The sequence below is a fragment of the Symphodus melops genome (genome assembly GCF_947650265.1).
Source record: "Symphodus melops genome assembly, chromosome: 1".
NCBI classification, from domain to species: domain Eukaryota; kingdom Metazoa; phylum Chordata; class Actinopteri; order Labriformes; family Labridae; genus Symphodus; species Symphodus melops.
In genome coordinates, this window is record NC_136691.1 from 25,440,525 (window position 1) to 25,461,466 (window position 20,942).

The 20,942-nt window shown below is 46.2% G+C and overlaps 3 protein-coding genes across 3 annotated transcripts; 1 reads left to right on the forward strand and 2 right to left on the reverse strand.

Moving 5' to 3' along the window:
• Positions 1-1,542: 1,542 nt before the first annotated feature.
• nus1 (NUS1 dehydrodolichyl diphosphate synthase subunit) lies at positions 1,543-7,488 on the reverse strand. Its single transcript, XM_079339690.1, has 5 exons — positions 6,879-7,488; positions 5,935-6,054; positions 2,051-2,185; positions 1,811-1,910; positions 1,543-1,694 (listed from the first exon to the last, which is right to left on the reverse strand). The coding sequence occupies exons 1-5, from the start codon at positions 7,279-7,281 to the stop codon at positions 1,604-1,606; spliced, it is 849 nt and encodes a 282-aa protein (XP_079195816.1). The 5' UTR covers positions 7,282-7,488; the 3' UTR covers positions 1,543-1,603.
• Positions 7,489-8,146: 658 nt separating this feature from the next.
• Positions 8,147-13,674, forward strand: psmc6 (proteasome 26S subunit, ATPase 6). The gene is made up of 14 exons (XM_079339598.1): positions 8,147-8,285; positions 8,734-8,813; positions 9,217-9,256; positions 9,402-9,454; positions 9,835-9,902; positions 10,129-10,243; positions 10,803-10,890; positions 10,974-11,035; positions 11,114-11,237; positions 11,319-11,380; positions 12,801-12,921; positions 13,006-13,086; positions 13,283-13,354; positions 13,433-13,674. Exons 1-14 carry the CDS (start codon positions 8,201-8,203, stop codon positions 13,549-13,551), a joined length of 1,170 nt encoding a protein of 389 aa, XP_079195724.1. The 5' UTR covers positions 8,147-8,200; the 3' UTR covers positions 13,552-13,674.
• Positions 13,675-14,860: 1,186 nt separating this feature from the next.
• Positions 14,861-19,894, reverse strand: cgrrf1 (cell growth regulator with ring finger domain 1). Its single transcript, XM_079339664.1, has 6 exons — positions 19,658-19,894; positions 16,827-16,963; positions 16,414-16,591; positions 16,189-16,336; positions 15,948-16,049; positions 14,861-15,660 (listed from the first exon to the last, which is right to left on the reverse strand). Exons 1-6 carry the CDS (start codon positions 19,759-19,761, stop codon positions 15,313-15,315), a joined length of 1,017 nt encoding a protein of 338 aa, XP_079195790.1. The 5' UTR covers positions 19,762-19,894; the 3' UTR covers positions 14,861-15,312.
• Positions 19,895-20,942: the final 1,048 nt, after the last annotated feature.

Genomic DNA, 20,942 nt, shown 5'->3' on the forward strand with positions numbered 1-20,942 from the left:
AAAGCTCCAAGCTGCCTCTGATACAGAGATCAGACATGACAGCTATCAGAAACATCCGGACGTGGTCACTTCAGCCAAACAGGGAAAACAATCTGTCAGGAAGCTTGAAATGTGGAATAATGGTTGATTTTGAATGTAACACCTTCATAGTTCACTGGTTAAATCACTTCACCTCTGAACATCAGACATCAACATGTCCAAACTTTCAGAGAAACACTGAAGACATGAGATGTCCTTACTGAGTCGCAGGGAAGAGAATCCACACTGACATGTTTGTGTCTGTTGAGCTCTTTGTTTCCTGACTAACATTTTATCTACTCCACATGGATGTCATGTACGCACCTGGTCACTGCACACACAAAGGTGAGGAAATACTTCCTGCGCTGATGGCTGTGTTAAATCCACATGACTTCACACCTGCAGTTTAACAAGTCCATCACCTGGACATGAGACTGGAGGTTTAAGTTTGTCCCCTGTAAGACACCGTTATGTGACGGCGTCTGTCTGGTTTACGTGCTTACCTCGTCTGTCCTGAGTCCAACGGTTAGAACATCGGTACCTGTCCTCTTCACTCCTCAGTAGAACTTTTACATGAATAAATAATGTGCTTTCAACTTTCACTGACTTCAAAGAAACTCCAGGTAGAGACAAGCTGAACAGAAACCGTGTGGTCATGTGTGTCCATCAGTTCAAACCCCCTGATGTGTCTCCAGACGGGACATTTGAAGATCTTTTTTTATGTCACTGTTCTGTAAATCACACACACTGAGGTTTTAGTACCAAAGAGTAGAATATAGACCGTGTGCACCATTGTTACTGTCAGCTTCCTTTTATTCTCTAATATTCTGAGAGTACGACTTCTGTTGTTGCCATGGTATCTGAAAAACAGCTCACACACACACACACACACACACACACACACACACACACACACACACACACACACACACACACACACACACACACACACACACACACACACACACACACACACACACACACACACACACACACACACACACACACACACACACACACACACACACACACACACACACACACACACACACACACACACACACACACACACACACACACACACACACACACGTTTATTTCAGAGCTCGTTCAGTCTCACAGGACGTCTAAAGCACCACCACATATGAACACATGAACACATGTAAGACATGTAAGACATGTAAGACATGTACACATGTACACATGAGCACATGGCTGTAAGCTGGAGGCCACAGAAACGTCTCCTCGTCATATTTACATCATGGTTCAGTCTCTGTCCCAGCTCAGAGCAGCTGTCGTTCTGCACACGCTGTGTGTGTCTTTTGTTGTGTGTCCGGCACACAGCTGTGTGTGTTCTTTGTTGTGAAGTGTTTGTCCTCAGCAGGAAGCAGCAGCTGGAGTCTGGGGGACAAACAGGACGCTGTGAGGGACAAACAGAGCTCCGTGTGTCTCCGTCTGCTCCTGGAATGTGAGCTCATTATGAGAGCTGCAGACAGGAAGTCATCTATTTCCTGCGTGTCTGTCTGTGTGCGTCAGAGATCCAGACGCAGGTCCACACCTGTCCACACCTGAGACAGCCTGCAGGTCACTGTCCGAGCCGCTGCTGACAGGAGCTGTACCTCTGCAGCACTCCCAACAGGTCCTCATAGGAGACGCCTCTGTGAGATGGCAGAGATCTGAGGACACAGAGAGAGACGTCACACACACACATCTATCCACTGAACACACACAGAGAGCCAAACTCTGCTCCCTGCTGGACACACTGAGGACACTCTGTTTCACACACACTTACATGAACTCAGTGAGTCTGATGTGCCAGGGCAGGAAGCCCAGCGTGCTGTCCACAGGACCGAACTTCACCACCAGCTCAGGGTCAGGGATGTTCTTCGACTCTGAAACACACGGGACAAACTTTTAGAGATCAAGAAACGACCTGAGCTAAATGATCCGACGTGCTCACACTGCTCCATGGATGACATGAGACAGGCGTGTGATCCAGTGTGAGTGTGTGGGACTGTTGGCTGTGAGCTACCTCTGAGCAGAGAGTCCAGCATGGTGACACTGATGTCTTTAGAGCTCCTCTCTCTGTTCTCCACCGAGCGACACAGCTGCTGAGCCGCCGACACGATGCTCCGCTTCCCGTCATCAGGACACAGCAGCTTCACCACTGCAGAGACACACACACATCAACACGTATGTTACACACATGTTCAACGTCATCAGGACACAGCAGCTTCACCACTGCAGAGACACACACACATCAACACGTATGTTACACACATGTTCAACGTCATCAGGACACAGCAGCTTGGTAGAGGCTGCTGCAGAGTAAAGAGTCCATCAGTATGAACTCATCCATTCATACACATTCACACACTGATGGTAGAGGCTGCTGCAGAGTAAAGAGTCCATCAGTATTAACTCATCCATTCATACACATTCACACACTGATGGTAGAGGCTAAAAAAGATGCCTTTAATTTATAATGAAAACACCTGTGTACCTCGTAATCTCTTTGGCTCTTAAACTAGTTTGAGTGGGCGGGGCTACAAACCTGCTTGTGGTCTTTGCAGTTACCATGGTAACGCCTGCTTGTTACAACCAACCACCTGTGCTCTACAGCTGCTGACACTCACCATATTACTGACAGGGTCCCAAACTGACCTTTGGATTCACTGGTCAAGGTGGCAGGTAGATGAAACATACAGACCAAACATGTTTTAATGGCTGAAATAACAAATAGTGTTTTTGTGTTACAGTACATTTAACTGAGAAAGCATTATGTTCTGTTGAATCAATCACAGAATCAATCATTCTGTCAGAGCAGGAAATGAGAAATGTAAAATATATATTTGCTGTCCTTTATTTATTAAATGAGCCCCCTGCATATGTGTGTATGTGTGTGTGTGTGTGTGTGTGTGTGTGTGTAAACAGTTAGCCGCTCTGTAGCAGACACAACATGTAGCTGCATGTGGTGCTGGCTGCTCTTACCGTCATTCAGTTCTAAACTCTGGATGTGAACTGTGACACCTTTAAATCCATCATGATTCATCTTTACATCCCTACAGTCCACATGAGGCTCAGTAGTGTGTGTGGCCTCCACCTGCCTGTATGACCTCCCTACAACACCTGGGCTGCTCCTGATGACGATCTCCTCCCAGACCTGAACTAAAGCAGTCTGTGGTGCATCGTGGCCTTGGTGGATGGAGACACACACCATGTCCCAGATGTGCTCCATTGGATTCAGGTCTGGGGAATACGTCCTGCACGGTGTCGGGCTGTAAGCACAACCCCACCCCCTGTGGACGTCCTCAAACCAGCCTCATGGAGTCTGTTAGTGACCATCTGAGCAGACACACGTGTGGCCTGCTGGAGGTCATGTTGCAGGGCTCTGGCAGTGCTCCTCCTGTTCCTCATTGCTCAAAGGCAGAGGTAGCGGTCCTGCTGCTGGGTTGTTGCCCTCCTCCACGTCTCCTGATGTCCTGGCCTGTCTCCTGGTGCCTCCATGCTCTGGACACTATGACAGACACAGCTTCCTGCCACAGCTCACACTGATGTACATCCTGGATGAGCTACCTGAGCCACTCGTGTCGTTGTAGACTCCGTCTCATGCTACCACCAGAGTGAAAGCACCGCTAGCATTCAACAGTGACCAAAACATCAGAACTGAGACGAGGGGGGTCTTGATAATTGCCTATAATTTCCACCTGTTGTCTGTTTCACTTACACACTTCAGTCAGTGCTGCTTCCTAAGTGGACACTTTGAGTTCACAGAAGTGAGACTGACTTGGACTTACACTGTGTTGTTTCAGTGTTCACTTTATTTCTTTGAGCAGTTTAAAGCAGCTTGGACAGGTTTGTTCAGCTGTCGTCTGATCCAACTCTACAGACTGAGACAGCCGCTCAGCTTGTGATTGTGAAGCCGTCTTGTTCTGTGCTAACAGGTGGAACAGCCCTGAGGACCGGGACTTCCTGATCATTCATAGAAACATGCTGAACCTGCAGGCACACCTGTAATCAGAGAAGAGCTCAATCCTGCAGTTCACTGAGTGTCCACTGGTCAGACACAGCACGTTACAGCCTGGTGCAACAATCTGAACATCGCTCTGATTACTTCACTGACACTGAGTGTTGATCAGAGTGATTCACAGTAAGGCGTGTAGCTGAGCTGACTGACAGGTGGGCGCCGTGTCACCGTTTGTCAGTAGGCTTAAAACCCACCTCAGCTCTCAGCCTGTCGTTAGAGAGGATGAGACAGGACTAGATCGACTCGTCCCTCACAGATCAGATGGACTCGTCAATCACAGATCAGATGGACTCGTCCCTCACTGATCAGATGAACTCGTCCCTCACAGATCGACTCGTCCCTCACAGATCAGATGGACTCGTCCCTCACTGATCAGATGGACTCGTCCCTCACTGATCAGATCGACTCGTCCCTCACAGATCAGATGGACTCATCCCTCACAGATCGACTCGTCCCTCACAGATCAGATGGACTCATCCCTCACAGATCGACTCGTCCCTCACAGATCAGATGGACTCGTCCCTCACAGATCGACTCGTCCATCACAGATCAGATGGACTCGTCACTCACTGATCAGATGGACTAGTCCCTCACAGGTCAGATGGACTCATCCCTCACAGATCGACTCGTCCATCACAGATCAGATGGACTCGTCCCTCACAGATCGACTCGTCCCTCACAGATCAGATGGACTCGTCCCTCACAGATCGACTCGTCCATCACAGATCAGATGGACTCGTCCCTCACTGATCAGATGGACTAGTCCCTCACAGGTCAGATGGACTCGTCCCTCACAGGTCAGATGGACTCGTCCCTCACAGGTCAGATGGACTCGTCCCTCACAGATCAGATGGACTTGTCACTCACAGATCAGATGGACTCGTCACTCACAGATCAGATGGACTCGTCCCTCACAGATCAGATGGACTCGTCCCTCACAGATCAGATCGACTAGTCAATCACAAACTGACTCGTCCCTCACAGATCGACTCGTCCATCACAGATCAGATGGACTCATCCCTCACAGATCGACTCGTCCATCACAGATCAGATGGACTCGTCACTCACTGATCAGATGGACTAGTCCCTCACAGGTCAGATGGACTCGTCCCTCACAGGTCAGATGGACTCGTCCCTCACAGGTCAGATGGACTCGTCCCTCACAGATCAGATGGACTCGTCCCTCACAGATCAGATGGACTCGTCCCTCACAGATCAGATGGGCTCGTCACTCACAGATCAGATGGACTCGTCCCTCACAGATCAGATGGACTCGTCCCTCACAGATCAGATCGACTAGTCAATCACAAACTGACTCGTCCCTCACAGATGGACTCGTCACTCACAGATCAGATCGACTCGTCCCTCACAGGTCAGATGGACTCGTCACTCACAGATCAGATCGACTCGTCACTCACAGATCGACTCGTCCCTCACAGGTCGACTCGTCCCTCACAGGTCGACTCGTCCCTCACAGGTCGACTCGTCCCTCACAGGTCGACTAGAGAGGTCTCAGACTGAGGGGGCTGCACACAGCGAGCCGTTTTGGGGTTTGGTGCCTTGCTCAAGGACACCTCGACAGAGCTCAGGAAGTGGACTGGCACCTCTCCAGCTTGAGCCAACGACGCTCCCAGCTCAAGTCCCTACAGACTGAGGAACTAATCTGAACGAGTTGATCTACTCCGTGGTGACTCTGTGACCTGGTCTAGACTTCACTAAGCTCCTGTCAAAGACTTGGCTCGACCGAGGTTCCTCCTCCTAGTTGTTGTCAGGGGTCCCTCAGGGGACCCACATCTCACCTGGCCTGGGAACACCTGTGGGTCCAGCAGGAGGACCCGGGCCCTGACACACAGACCTCCTGTCTCTGTGAGAACACAGCTGAGCCTCACCGTTGGGTTTGCTGCTGTTCAGGACCTCCACGCTGTGTTTGGAGCCATCCACGCCCAACAGGTCCTGCTGCTGCCTCCCGATCTCCTCCAGCACGCGGGAGTTATTCTTCTGGAAGATACCTGAAACACACATGGCATGAACAGACACGTCATTTCCCTGAAAGCCTGGAGGAGGCGCTTTAAATAGACTATCAGTGGATTCTTCTTCCTTTAAACATGACCACAGTAAGAGGGACTACGAGGACCATCAGGGGACACACCCGGACCTCCATGTGACGTTAGCTGCTGCCCTCAGACAGACGTTCATGTGAGCTGAGCTTAAACACACTGACAAATAAAATGACCAAATAATGAGGACTGTTGTGTTTTTAATGATGTTAATTTAAAGCAGTGAATAACCCAGCGCTGTGTGACTAAGACTTCTCAACGTTTACCGTCCTGATATCATGATACTGTGTGTCGGTTTAGAGCCGGAGGGAGAAGCTGCAGTAGATCACTTCTTTAAGTGATTAATAAATCAAAGATCAGCTGATAAATAACCTCTCTGTTATAGTAACATGCCTGGAGGACTGGTGTATGTTCATCCTCAGAGACAGGACTGTCAAACTCCAGACACTGAAAGTGGAACAAACTAATATAACCTCTGCTCTCACATGACTGTACTGAAATAACCCGGGGAGGGGGGGGGGGGCATTTCTTCCCTTTAATGGAAGTTGATCGTATATAAATGAAGATCAGGTCTGTGAGCGTGTCAGCAGAAGAATAACAACATGTAGACTACTTAAAGACAAAGGGTCTCCAACCTTTATGTTAACACCTGTGGTAACCCTTAACCCGGGTCAAGTTTAACCCGACTTAAAAACGGTTAGCTGTCCACGCTGATCAGCAGCAGATCTCAGTGACTGAATCAAACATAACACCGGTGTATCAGTGTGAAATGTTACCGTGCTGGTCGTAGACGCTAACATAGGAGATTCCCACAGCCATGCACCACACCACCAGGCTGGCTGTGTCCGTGTAGCTCAGCTCTTCCTCGGCCACCAGCAGGCCAATGTGCACCGGCAGCTTCTGTAAAGCTCTGCCGTCAGACAGCCACCTCGCCCGGCGACCCGCAGCCCGGCTCCCAGTCATCGGGTTCCCGTTAGCATCAGGGTTAGCATGGTTTAACTTTTTCTGCTGGTCCGGAAACCCGGCTAAGGCTAACGGCAGAAGCACAGCGGCCATCGCCCTCTCCCACAACCGGCCCTTCACACTCCGGAGCCGGACACGAAGCCAGGAGACCAGCGCTCTGTTGACGTGGACCAGAAGGAGCAGGAGCCGCCATAATAGCCCGTACAGCAGCGCCATGACAGTCCTTGTTACCCCTGTGCTTCCCCCAGAGGATAGTCTCACAGATAAACGTCAGGGTGTCCGGTACAGCCGGTGAAATCCTCCGTTATATCCGTCAAATAAATCTGTCTCAGCGGTTCTTACAGCGCAATCCGCCCGCCGCCATCTTCAGCTCCTCTAAGCAACCCTTGACCTGTGGGCCCGCGGCGCGGAGGTCGCTGATAGGCCGCTGTCATCGTGACGTAAAACTTGATCCGCCTTAACTGTCAAATGCCGCACACTTGTTTTAAAATTTCAAAATAAAGTTTAACATAGAAAATTGTAATCTGAAGATTATAAACTCAAGAACACAGATTAGATTAACATGCTATATTTAGACCACAGCCGTAAAGAGAAGCTTACTCACAGATGTTTTCATAATAAACATTTATTTTATTTATTCATTTTTGTTTATTTCAGGAGGGCAGTCTGTTTATTTGATTTATTTACTTTTATTTATTTTAGGAGGACTGTTTGTTTATTTTGTTTATTTATCTTTTATTTATTTTAGGCGATGTCTGTTCATTTTGCGATGTACTGTTTATTTATATGTTAATTATTTTTTTATTTTTGGCGGCATCTGTTTATTTTATTTCTTTACTTTAATTTATTTTATCAGGATGGCCATTTTATTTCATTTATCTTATTTTATTTTAGGAGGACGCTCTGTTTATTTGACTTATTTATCTTTTATTTATTTTAGGCGGTGTCTGTTTATTTTATTTACTGATCTTTTATTCATTTTAGGCGGTGTCTGTTTTTCTATTTATTCATGTTTTATTTATTTTAGGCGGTGTCTATCTATTTTATTTGTATTTTATTTATTTTTGGCGGTGTCTGTGATCTCAACAGGGCGCTGTGACGCTGCAGTTTGTTTCCCAACATTCATTGCGCGAACATGGCGGACAGCAGGGAGAAAGCGCTGCAGGACTACAGAAAGAAACTGTTGGAACATAAAGAAGTGGATGGGCGGTTAAAAGAGCGTAAGAGATCGTTTAATGTTCATGTTTGTCACGTGGAGAACATTAGAAACGAGTAATTGTCATTTTTAATTCCACATCGTTATTCTTTGACTGTTAGCTTCAGCTAGCTTCACGGCTATCTGTACTGCTTTGTCATGCAGTTAGCATCGCTAGCACCTCCATAGAAATGAATGGAAATTAGCGCTGCGTTAGCTACATTAGCCTGAGTAAGACCTGAAACACTTTAAATAGAGAATGTAGTTTTCAGAGCACACACTAAAAGAGACACAACGGGATCTATATGTTAATACATGTTGTCTACTGACGCATGATATACTAACAAAACGTTTGTTTGTGTGTGTTGTTTTGTGTTTGTTTGTGTGTGTTGTTTGTGTGTTTGTGTATATTGTTTGTATGTCTGTGTGTTATTTTGTGTGTGTGTGTATATTGTTTGTTTGTGTGTTTTCAGTGAGAGAACAGCTGAGAGAACAAACGAAGCAGTACGAGAAGTCAGAGAACGACCTGAAGGCTCTGCAGAGTGTTGGACAGGTAACTTTGTTTCCTCCTCATCTGACAGTGTGTGTGTGACATAGTGATTATAGTGAGTATGAATAAGGTATCTACCTACCTGGGACATGCTGCTAACACACACAGACCCTAAACACACACACACACACACACACACACACACACACACACATACACAGGCGGTGCTCCACTGCTGGTGGGGTCAAGGACCCAGTTCAGTACGGTTGAGTTCCCAACATGGAATAGTGTCTCATTTAGTTTGGCTCCATCTGCATTATTATTGTTATTATTATTAACTTCCATATTGTTATTTTTCTGAACACTTTAAAGAGAGCACTGACAGTCTGTATGGAAATAATGACATTTAAAGAGATGAACACACACTGATAATGTTCTGTGTGTGTGTGTGTGTCCGTCCCTGCAGATAGTTGGAGAGGTACTCAAACAGCTGACGGAGGAGAAATGTAAGTTCATTAAAGAGGAACTCTGCAGGGCTTTGTCCAGTCTGTTTTGGGGTTCCTGTATTTACTCATTGATCACTTATATCATTAGACCTCGACATACAGCTGTCTCACACTGTGTGATGTTTCTTCTCCTCCTTGATTACAGTCATAGTGAAGGCCACAAACGGACCTCGGTATGTGGTGGGATGTCGCAGACAGGTGAGTTCACACTGTGTGTTATTTTCTATGACACTCAGCTCAACACAGATGAACTACGTCTAGAGTGAGCGCGCCATGAGCGCCAGCGTAGAAACTCCTCTTGTAACATTTCCACTGGAGGCTGTGACATCACTCTAACCAGAAGTCAGTGATGTCACAGTTATGAACGGTGCGTGTTAACAGTGAGGTGTGCAGCTGATTGACAGGCGGAGGGGCGCAGAGTACGCTCCGTCTCTCAGCCTGTTGATATGTTAATGAAAGTTAGAGTGAGACAGCATGATGAGCGCCGGCCGTCGATGGGACTGAAGAGATGTCTGAGTGTGACCTGTGTGTGTGTGTGTGTGTGTGTGTGTGTGTGTGTGTGTGTGTGTGTGTTTCAGTTGGATAAGTCTCAGCTGAAGCCGGGCACCAGAGTGGCTCTGGACATGACCACACTCACCATCATGAGGTACGTCAACACTGAACCAGGGACGCCATCAAGCCACAGTTTTAATCTGAGATACTTCTCTCACACAGAAAGTGGACATCTCTATCTGTTGGTTACCGTGACAACAGAAACACCAAACTCTTACATACTGTTTAAATGTACAAAGATGTGGGCAGAGTTTTGGCGCTGATGGATAACCTAACAGTATAGACATGGTTTCAGAAAGGTGTGTGTGTGTGTGTCTCAGGTACCTGCCCAGAGAGGTGGATCCTCTGGTCTACAACATGTCTCACGAGGATCCTGGCAGCGTGTCTTACTCCGAGATCGGAGGATTGTCTGAGCAGATCAGAGAGCTCCGAGAGGTACTCGCCATCACACACCATTGTACACACGATCACAAACATCATCACACACCATCGTACTCACCATCATGCAGAACATGACACATCACACACAACATGAGGGATGTGACATCACACATCCCTCATGTTGTGTGTGAATGCATGAGTTAATACTGATGGACTCTTTACTCTGCAGCAGCCTCTACCATCAGTGTGTGAATGTGTATGAATGGATGAGTTAATACTGATGGACTCTTTACTCTGCAGCAGCCTCTACCATCAGTGTGTGAGTGTGTGTGTGACCTGCAGTGTTTGAGGAGTCAGAAGTCCACTTACCATTTGGCACTGTTGGAGGTATACAGAGTATGTTGACTATCTGACCACAGGTGTGATACTCCAGTTTGAGTCGCTCTGACACTTAATCCTCGAATTTCATGTAAACACAGGGAGTTACTGACATGACCTCAGTGATTGCTGAATGAGGCACACACACACACACACACAGAGTGTAGATCCGGTCCAGCTGCGGACAGGATTTGAACTCTGAGATCTAACACTTGTTCACTTGTTCTGTTTTCAGGTGATTGAGCTTCCTCTCACTAACCCTGAGCTCTTCCAGAGAGTTGGTATCATCCCCCCTAAAGGCTGTCTGCTGTACGGACCCCCAGGTCAGACCTCAGCATGAAGCCTCTGACAGGTGTTGATAGGTTACAGTTCAGTCTGGATTCACATGTCTCGTCTCCTTCTTCAGGTACGGGCAAGACACTGCTGGCCCGAGCTGTGGCGAGCCAGCTCGACTGTAACTTCCTTAAGGTCAGTCTCTGTGTGTGTGTTTGTCACTCTGTGACTGCGTGTGTGTCATTGGCCTTACCGTGTGTGTGTGTGTTGTAGGTGGTGTCGAGCTCCATTGTGGATAAATACATTGGAGAGAGTGCTCGTTTGATCAGAGAGATGTTTAACTACGCCAGAGACCACCAACCCTGCATCATCTTCATGGATGAGATTGACGCAATCGGTAAGAAACTATCTGACCACGATACGACCGAGTTCACTGACTCAAACACGCACGTATTAAACTGTGTGTGTGTGTGTGCAGGGGGTCGTCGTTTCTCTGAGGGGACGTCAGCTGACAGAGAGATCCAGAGGACTCTGATGGAGGTGAGTGTGTGTGTGTGTAACAGTGTGTGTTTCCACAGCCGGCGTGTAAGCTGGATGCAGATAGCCGTGTCAGCTACGTAGTAGTATGACATCATAGCAGCGCGACACATTGTACACCGCAAATAAATTCAACACAGAAGAAAAACACAACACAGTAAACAAAGACAACATCCAGCAGTTCATCTGTCTTTGCAGCTTTTCCTCTTTATGCATTTTAAAAAAGCACCGCTGTTGACTTTTTTTAAAGAGAGGAGAAAGTAAACAAAATGACAGAACTCCAGCTCATCTCTTTACTAACAGACATGTTATTATCTGTGAGTGTGTAACTGTGTGTTACTAACAGACATGTTATTATCTGTGAGTGTGTAACTGTGTGTTACTAACAGACATGTTATTATCTGTGAGTGTGTAACTGTGTGTTACTAACAGACATGTTATTATCTGTGAGTGTGTAACTGTGTGTTACTAACAGACATGTTATTATCTGTTACTCTGTAACTGTGTGTTACTAACAGACATGTTATTATCTGTTACTCTGTAACTGTGTGTTACTAACAGACATGTTATTATCTGTTACTCTGTAACTGTGTGTTACTAACAGACATGTTATTATCTGTGAGTGTGTGTAACTGTGTGTTACTAACAGACATGTTATTATCTGTTACTCTGTAACTGTGTGTTACTAACAGACATGTTATTATCTGTGAGTGTGTGTAACTGTGTGTTACTAACAGACATGTTATTATCTGTTACTCTGTAACTGTGTGTTACTAACAGACATGTTATTATCTGTGAGTGTGTGTAACTGTGTGTTACTAACAGACATGTTATTATCTGTTACTCTGTAACTGTGTGTTACTAACAGACATGTTATTATCTGTGAGTGTGTGTAACTGTGTGTTACTAACAGACATGTTATTATCTGTTACTCTGTAACTGTGTGTTACTAACAGACATGTTATTATCTGTTACTCTGTAACTGTGTGTTACTAACAGACATGTTATTATCTGTGAGTGTGTGTAACTGTGTGTTACTAACAGACATGTTATTATCTGTTACTCTGTAACTGTGTGTTACTAACAGACATGTTATTATCTGTTACTCTGTAACTGTGTGTTACTGTGTCTTACAGTGTGCAACTTGTACTAAGTGTGTAATTGTTACTAAGTGTTACTGTCTGCATTACAGTGTGTTACTTTGCAGCTATATGCGTTACTGTGTGTGTAACAGTGTTACCGTGTGTAAGTGTGTATACCTGTGTTAATGTAACTGTGTATAACAGCGTGTTACTGTGTAACAGAGTGTGTATCTGTGTGTTACTGTGTGTAATAGAGTGTGTATCTGTGTGTTACTGTGTAACAGAGTGTGTATCTGTGTGTTACTGTGTAACAGAGTGTGTATCTGTGTGTTACTGTGTAGCTGCTGAACCAGATGGACGGCTTCGACACTCTGCACAGAGTGAAGATGATCATGGCCACTAACAGACCTGACACTCTGGACCCCGCCCTGCTCAGACCAGGGAGGCTGGACCGCAAGATCCGTAAGCCCCGCCTCCCCCTGTCTGTAACCAGACACTGAGACCACACAGCCAATCAGATCTAATGTCATGTGTTTTAACCTGCAGACATCGAGCTGCCCAATGAACAGGCTCGTATGGACATCCTGAAGATCCACTCCAGCCCCATCACCAAACACGGAGAGCTGGGTCAGTCTGACACACACACACACACACACACACACACACACACACACACACACACACACACACACACACACACACACACACACACACACACACACACACTGCTTTAACAGCGGTGTGTGATGGTACGTGTCACTACATAGAAACCATCAGAGTGTGAATGTGTAAAAGTGTTAAAAGCTGCGTGCGTGCGTTTCAGACTTTGAAGCCATCGTGAAGCTGTCGGACGGATTTAACGGAGCTGATCTGAGGAACGTCTGCACAGAAGCAGGTCAGACTCCCACTGAAGGACACTCAAGTGTTCATAGGTTGAGCTGTGTGTTCATGCTGTGTGTGTGTGTGTGTGCAGGTCTGTTTGCGATCCGCTCTGACCGGGAGTACGTCACTCAGGAGGACTTCATGAAGGCCGTGAGGAAGGTGGCTGACTCCAAGAAGCTGGAGTCCAAGCTGGACTATAAGCCTGTATAAATGTTTTCATACCGTTGTTTGTGCTAACGCTCCTGTTTCTTCTGACTGATGTGTCGGCTCTTCACTGACACACAAATGTACAAACCTTCTTCCTGTGCTGAAATAAACATTATATCCTCCGTCTGTTTGTGTTGATTAATGTCAGCTCATCAAAGCTTACCTGTCTTCTGTTTGGACGTCTGATTGAAGATGTCTGCAGTGAGTTCATGACATCACAAACACTAATCAGCTGCTCGTGTTCCACATGAACCTGTAGGTGGCAGCAGAGAGCTCATCTTTACAGGGAACCTTTTCACTCTGATAGTCAAAAGTTCCCACAAAGCGCTCAGACACTTGTTTTCCTGCTGAGTCCATTTAAAGTTCATGAAGGAGTGAGCGTCCATGTTGGATCCTTTAAGGCAGTGGTGTCCAAACTTTTTTTCTTGCGGGCCAAAATTGTCGCGTTAGAATCGCTCACGGGCCACAGGGTTTTTTTGTTTGTTTTTTTTTAAATATTGGAAGGAACTTTTTGTATTTTGACCTCTTCAAAAAATAATGTAAATACAGTAATAACTAATTGCAGTGGGAAACTGTTGTGTTCTAATTTTTTGGAAAGAATAGTCAGGCTTTTATAGGTCTCCCTCGCTAACATGAAAAAGAAAAAAAGAATGAAATATGCCATCTGATGAGGCCTGGGGCCAAAATCTTCTGATTCTTCGATTTGAAGTCAAGGGCCACAAATGGCCCCCGGGCCGCACTTTGGACACCCCTGCTTTAAGGAGTTTGTCACTTGGATTCAATCGACTTACTTCTTTAAACCGGTGGTTATGTTTTTATGAATTCTGTAAGATGTTTTAAAATAAAGAGAATAAACCTGAATGGTGTTTAAACCTTCAAACTGTGACCTCTGTTTCTTCAGTCTTTAGTAAACAGGAAACATCACATGTAAGCACAGGAGCTTTATTTTTTAGAACAGATCCTGGACAAGAAATAAATACTGCACTGTTCCTTTAAGACAACATAAAAGCAATCAGCTCAGCGTTTGAATCAAAACTAACTTCAAGTTACATCATAGGCGCCCCCCCCCCCCGTGTACGGACTGGTGTCTGGTCTAGGTGGACTCTGTAGAGGATCATAGTCCGCCCCCCCGTGTACGGACTGGTGTCTGGTCTAGGTGGACTCTGTAGAGGATCATAGTCCGCCCCCCCGTGTACAGACTGGTGTCTGGTCTAGGTGGACTCTGTAGAGGATCATAGTCCGCCCCCCTGTGTACGGACTGGTGTCTGGTCTAGGTGGACTCTGTAGAGGATCATAGTCCGCCCCCCCGTGTACGGACTGGTGTCTGGTCTAGGTGGACTCTGTAGAGGATCATAGTCCGCCCCCCTGTGTACAGACTGGTGTCTGGTCTAGGTGGACTCTGTAGAGGATCATAGTCCGCCCCCCTGTGTACAGACTGGTGTCTGGTCTAGGTGGACTCTGTAGAGGATCATAGTCCGCCCCCCCCGTGTACGGACTGGTGTCTGGTCTAGGTGGACTCTGTAGAGGATCATAGTCCGCCCCCCCGTGTACGGACTGGTGTCTGGTCTAGGTGGACTCTGTAGAGGATCATAGTCCGCCCCCCTGTGTACAGACTGGTGTCTGGTCCAGGTGGATTCTGTAGAGGATCATAGTCCGCCCCCCTGTGTACAGACTGGTGTCTGGTCCAGGTGGATTCTGTAGAGGATCATAGTCCGCCCCCCTGTGTACAGACTGGTGTCTGGTCCAGGTGGATTCTGTAGAGGATCATAGGCCGCCCCCCTGTGTACAGACTGGTGTCTGGTCCAGGTGGAGGCTGAAGGACTCCAGGATGAAGGCTCTGCAGATGGGGCAGTGTTGGAAACGTGACACACAGCCGTCACACACACAGGCGTGTCTGCAGGGCAGCAGCACGCGGTTCACTGCTGCGTTCTGACACACCACACAGTCTCTGCTTTCCCCGGCTGACCAGAGCTCCTCGTCCTCCTGATCCTCGTCCTGCTGCTCCTCCAGGACTGGACTCTGCTCAGGTCTGCCGGCCTCTCTGGACTCATGTGTTGAACTCTGCTCTGAGATGCTGGACGTCTCCCCACTGTCAGCTGACATGAAGAGAGGCTGCAGGAGGCGGGGTTTAGAAAACCATTACTGATGAGACACGTTTTGATGATGACATCATATATTATACTGCCTACAGTCTCTAAATGTACTACAGGAGGTAGAGCCTGCAGTTATCAGACCTGCTGGTACCTACAGTCTCTAAATGTACTACAGGAGGTAGAGTCTGCAGTTATCAGACCTGCTGGTACCTACAGTCTCTAAATGTACTACAGGAGGTAGAGGAGGGTTCTTCCATGCAGACCTTCCTGGCAGAAACATGTACAGATGGTGAATGAAGTAAATACCTTTAACTCGTACATGTTCCCCGTGAGCAGGTACTGAAACAGAACCCGGGCAGAGAGGCTGTATCTATCATCAGGAACATGGAGAACGCTCACACTGACCACCTGAGACAACACACACACACACACACTGATTACATTCATGTTCCTGGGCCCGTTTTATTGAAGCTTTATCACACTAATAACATTTTGTGTGTGTGTGTGTGTGTGTGTGTGTGTGTGTGTGTGTGTAAGAGGGGCTCACGATGTCGTGCGTCTCTCTGGCGTCCTGCTCCGTTGGCATCAGCACAGCCACCAGAGGGTAGCGTTCCCGGGGCATGGGGCCGAGGTCAGTGACCCCTCTGTCAGCAGGTATTTGTGTGTGATGCTCCTCCCCTTGCTCACAGCTGATCCTGATGGGGGCGGAGTCAAAGAGGATAAACCATGAGTGTGAGTCATTGATGGCTGCACTGCGTTTGCTCAAGGATACGTGAAGTGGTCACAGTGCAGGTAGCGGCGCTGCAGGGCCTCCTCCATGTGTTGGGGGGTGCTGATCCTCTTGCTGTGGCGGTGTGCGTGCAGCGCCCCCTGCAGGGCTTTGATCTCACAGCCCCAGAAACAGGTGAGCACACAGGGCTGCAGACAGCGCGGCGTCAGGTTCAGGCCGCCTGCGAGGGAGCGGGACACAGGTGAAGTTTGTGTTAATGACTGTGTACAGAGACAGACACTGTGCAGGAGTTCAGCTGTAATACTGGAACTGTCACATCAGGCGTGTAGGACTCTGAATGTTGTTGCCACGGTAACCGACAGGTGTGTGTATTAAAGCTCTGTTCACGTTTACTGGGTTTGTTGGATGGAGAGGTCAGGTAGCGCCCCCCCCTTGATGCCACGATGAGCTCGTACCTGAGACGGAGGCCGGCCCGCGGCCCACCTGCAGGCCGAAGGGGTTCGTCACCTGGACCATGTGCTTCTCAGGGGTGGGCAGGACGGACTCAGACTCATCAGAGCTGCGGAGAATGACTGGGACGTCGACCCCGAACCTGCAGGACAAACAAAGGGTGCGTTCACATCGTCCCTCCTGTCCACTCTCCTTTCTTCGTTAACGCTGGAAGCAATTAGGTGGCGGCCATGATGAGAGCCGTTTGAATTCTCTAACAGTTAAGGAAAGGTGGCTCGATGCTTCCTTCATAACCTCCTTTAGGAAACACTGGAGCATCCTTTACCAAAGGAGATAAGAAAGTGCCGACCCACAATTCATTGCGGCCTATTGATTTGACTTAACTTAGTTACAGCCTTTGTATATATTTATTTTCTTTTTATTGTGTGAAGAAGGTGAAGCTTGCTTTCTTGTATCATGTTTATGGATATGATTTGCTGTTATTTGATGAAATTGTAACAGGCCTATAAAACCTTGTTTATAAAAAAGAAAAAAATCATAGAGGTTAGCACTGTAATAATTTACCTTAACTTTAAACTATCTTAAACCCAGAGTTAAACTCTGAACCTGTTGAACCTGTTATAAAACCATCACAGTGAAGTTTCCTGTTGTCTAATAAAACCGACCTTTTATTTCTATTCACACCTCGTGTTTTTAGGATTATTTCACTGGTAAGAAGGCTCACACATTTTTAGATGTGTGAGCCTGTAGTTCCACCACGGCAGACTCGCGTCACTAACCTCCGCCGCCGTCACATTATTATGACGTCACCGAGTGAAAGTCAAAACAAGGCGATCGTCTTTTCCTGAGTCCTTTATGAAGTCTCCTAACACCTTTCACTAAGTTCTTTATAAAGTCTCCTAACACCTTTCACTAAGTCCTTTATGAAGTCTCCTAACACCTTTCACTAAGTCCTTTATAAAGTCTCCTAACACCATTCCTCAGTCCTTTATGAAGTCTCCTAACACCTTTCACTAAGTCCTTTATGAAGTCTCCTAACACCTTTCACTAAGTCCTTTATGAAGTCTCCTAACACCTTTCACTAAGTCCTTTATGAAGTCTCCTAACACCTTTCCTAAGTCCTTTATGAGTTCTCCTAACACCTTTCACTAAGTCCTTTATGAAGTCTCCTAACACCTTTCCTCAGTCCTTTATGAAGTCTCCTAACACCTTTCCTAAGTCCTTAATGAAGTCTCCTAACACCTTTCACTAAGTCCTTTATGAAGTCTCCTAACACCTTTCACTAAGTCCTTTATGAAGTCTCCTAACACCTTTCACTAAGTTCTTTATAAAGTCTCCTAACACCTTTCACTAAGTCCTTTATGAAGTCTCCTAACACCTTTCCTAAGTCCTTTATAAAGTCTCCTAACACCTTTCACTAAGTCCTTTATGAAGTCTCCTAACACCTTTCCTCAGTCCTTTATAAAGTCTCCTAACACCTTTCACTAAGTTCTTCATGAAGTCTCCTAACACCTTTCCTTAGTACTTTATGAAGTCTCCTAACACCTTTCCTCAGTCCTTTATAAAGTCTCCTAACACCTTTCACTAAGTTCTTCATGAAGTCTCCTAACACCTTTCCTTAGTACTTTATGAAGTCTCCTAACACCTTTCCTCAGTCCTTTATAAAGTCTCCTAACACCTTTCACTAAGTTCTTCATGAAGTCTCCTAACACCTTTCCTTAGTACTTTATAAAGTCTCCTAACACCTTTCCTAAGTCCTTTATAAAGTCTAACACCTTTCACTAAGTCCTTCATGAAGTCTCCTAACACCTTTCACTAAGTTCTTTATGAAGTCTCCTAACACCTTTCACTAAGTCCTTCATGAAGTCTCCTAACACCTTTCACTAAGTCCTTTATAAAGTCTCCTAACACCTTTCACTAAGTCCTTTATAAAGTCTCTTAACACCTTTCACTAAGTCCTTTATAAAGTCTCCTAACACCTTTCACTAAGTTCTTCATGAAGTCTCCTAACACCTTTCACTAAGTTCTTCATGAAGTCTCCTAACACCTTTCACTAAGTCCTTTATGAAGTCTCCTAACACCTTTCCTCAGTCCTTTATGAAGTCTCCTAACACCTTTCCTAAGTCCTTTATGAAGTCTCCTAACACCTTTCCTAAGTCCTTTATGAAGTCTCCTAACACCTTTCCTAAGTCCTTAATGAAGTCTCCTAACACCTTTCCTAAGTCCTTTATGAAGTCTCCTAACACCTTTCACTAAGTCCTTTATGAAGTCTCCTAACACCTTTCCTCAGTCCTTTATAAAGTCTCCTAACACCTTTCACTAAGTTCTTCATGAAGTCTCCTAACACCTTTCCTTAGTACTTTATGAAGTCTCCTAACACCTTTCCTCAGTCCTTTATAAAGTCTAACACCTTTCACTAAGTCCTTCATGAAGTCTCCTAACACCTTTCACTAAGTCCTTTATGAAGTCTCCTAACACCTTTCCTAAGTCCTTTATAAAGTCTCCTAACACCTTTCCTGAGTCCTTTATGAAGTCTAACATGATATTCTATGTCTGAGCTCTAACATGATAAGAATAAGAATCAGGGAGGTAACGGTGTAAATAGTGACTGTGCTAACTGGTGACTCTCAGATAATGCTTCTGTTTACGTATTAATGTATTGACTTATTCATATAATAAGAAATATGGACTTTTATTTGGAGAAGTCGTCAGAACATTCTCTTTAAAGTCATGTAACTATGACAACCACAGATGTATTCAGCTGAGAGCCACCAGTTAGCACGGCCACTATTTACAACAGTACACCTGTGGCTAAGCTAACTAGCCCGTCTCTTACCAGCCGAGCACCATGGCGGCGGTTACCAGGAAACATAAAGACACCACAGAGATGTAGAAGAGCGGAGAGTACTCAAACAGGGTGACCAGGAACACTGCCGCCATTACGGCTCAAATAAAATCACTCGATAAGTCCACATCTACCGAAGAAGAACCTTCTGGAAAAGAATAACATCCCTACTCGGGGGCCATGACAGCCACTACGGCGGCTTGCATGGTCCAAAAAGTAAATTCCTCCTCTTCTATTGTTTTTATCCGACAGGCTGTACACTGTAGAGTGTAATGCTGCCCTCTACAGCCTATGAATGTGTACTTTATTCATATCTTCTGATACAGACCAGGGGTGCGTTCGGATTGTCCCTCCTATCCACTTTAACAAGCATTGTTTCCTTAACCCTGGAAGCAGTTAAGTGGCGGCCATGATGAGAGCCGTTCGAATTCTCTAAAAGTTAAGGAAAGGTGGCTCAATGCTTCCTTTATAACCTCCTTTAGCATAGGAACCACTGGAGCATCCTTTATCAAAGGAGATAGATGAGCTTTGTGTAGTCCATTTTCTGAAAACTGTAGTTCCACAACAGCAGACTGAATATGATTATAAAGTCACAGAGTGAATGTGCGGTCGGATTGTCAAAGCAAGGCAATGTCCTGACCTCAGCCTAGTTCAAACCACATCATACTAGATTTCAGCCTCTTCTTTTTTATTGATGGTAGCAGAGAGAAACAATGGCTGTCCTTTTACTGTGACACTGACATTCACACGTTTCTTTACAAACACTAGAACATTCACCTTTCCCCAAAGGAACATTCATCTCTATACTGTGACCACCCCTGACTGTGTCACTGCTCTTCCTGCTGTTTTGTATCTCTCTTCTCTCAGGTAGTCTTCAAGCAGAAAGATCTGATGTGATGTGATGCACCTGAGCAGGCTGGACCTGAGGATTAAAGTTGGCTCTGTCACATTCAACATTGCAACCACCACTGATTTACTGACTGTGCATTCTTTGATTCTTCGCATAGTGTTAAATAACTATTGGAAAGATTTGAATAACTTAAAAACTGTGGTCTCCCATACTTTGTTGTGACCTCCTGAGCCGGGTCGTGAATACACTGTTTTAACAGACACTCCATTAGTTGTCACAGATTTGATTCCCCTCAGCCCCTGAATGACCTGGTACCCAGAAAAACTTCACCTGACACCCCTCATTAGGATCTCCTGAACCAGTCAGGACCAGATGTTTCAAAGGCAGCCGTCGAGTCAGAGCAGATTGAACCTCCCCAACTCACCA

Excerpts from the sequence above, each read along its gene's own strand:
- nus1 (XM_079339690.1), bottom strand. The coding sequence starts at position 7,281 with ATGGCGCTGCTGTACGGGCTATTATGGCGGCTCCTGCTCCTTCTGGTC. Across the intron at positions 6,055-6,878 it reads TAGCGTCTACGACCAGCACG|GTATCTTCCAGAAGAATAAC; the intron begins GTAACATTTCAC and ends TGTGTGTTTCAG. Across the intron at positions 1,695-1,810 it reads ATCAGACTCACTGAGTTCAT|ATCTCTGCCATCTCACAGAG; the intron begins GTAAGTGTGTGT and ends CTGTGTCCTCAG.
- psmc6 (XM_079339598.1), top strand. The coding sequence starts at position 8,201 with ATGGCGGACAGCAGGGAGAAAGCGCTGCAGGACTACAGAAAGAAACTG. Across the intron at positions 9,257-9,401 it reads ACAGCTGACGGAGGAGAAAT|TCATAGTGAAGGCCACAAAC; the intron begins GTAAGTTCATTA and ends CCTTGATTACAG. Across the intron at positions 10,244-10,802 it reads AGATCAGAGAGCTCCGAGAG|GTGATTGAGCTTCCTCTCAC; the intron begins GTACTCGCCATC and ends TTCTGTTTTCAG.
- cgrrf1 (XM_079339664.1), bottom strand. The coding sequence starts at position 19,761 with ATGGCGGCAGTGTTCCTGGTCACCCTGTTTGAGTACTCTCCGCTCTTC. Across the intron at positions 16,964-19,657 it reads GCCGCCATGGTGCTCGGCTG|GTTCGGGGTCGACGTCCCAG; the intron begins GTAAGAGACGGG and ends TTTGTCCTGCAG. Across the intron at positions 15,661-15,947 it reads GGAACATGTACGAGTTAAAG|CCTCTCTTCATGTCAGCTGA; the intron begins GTATTTACTTCA and ends CGCCTCCTGCAG.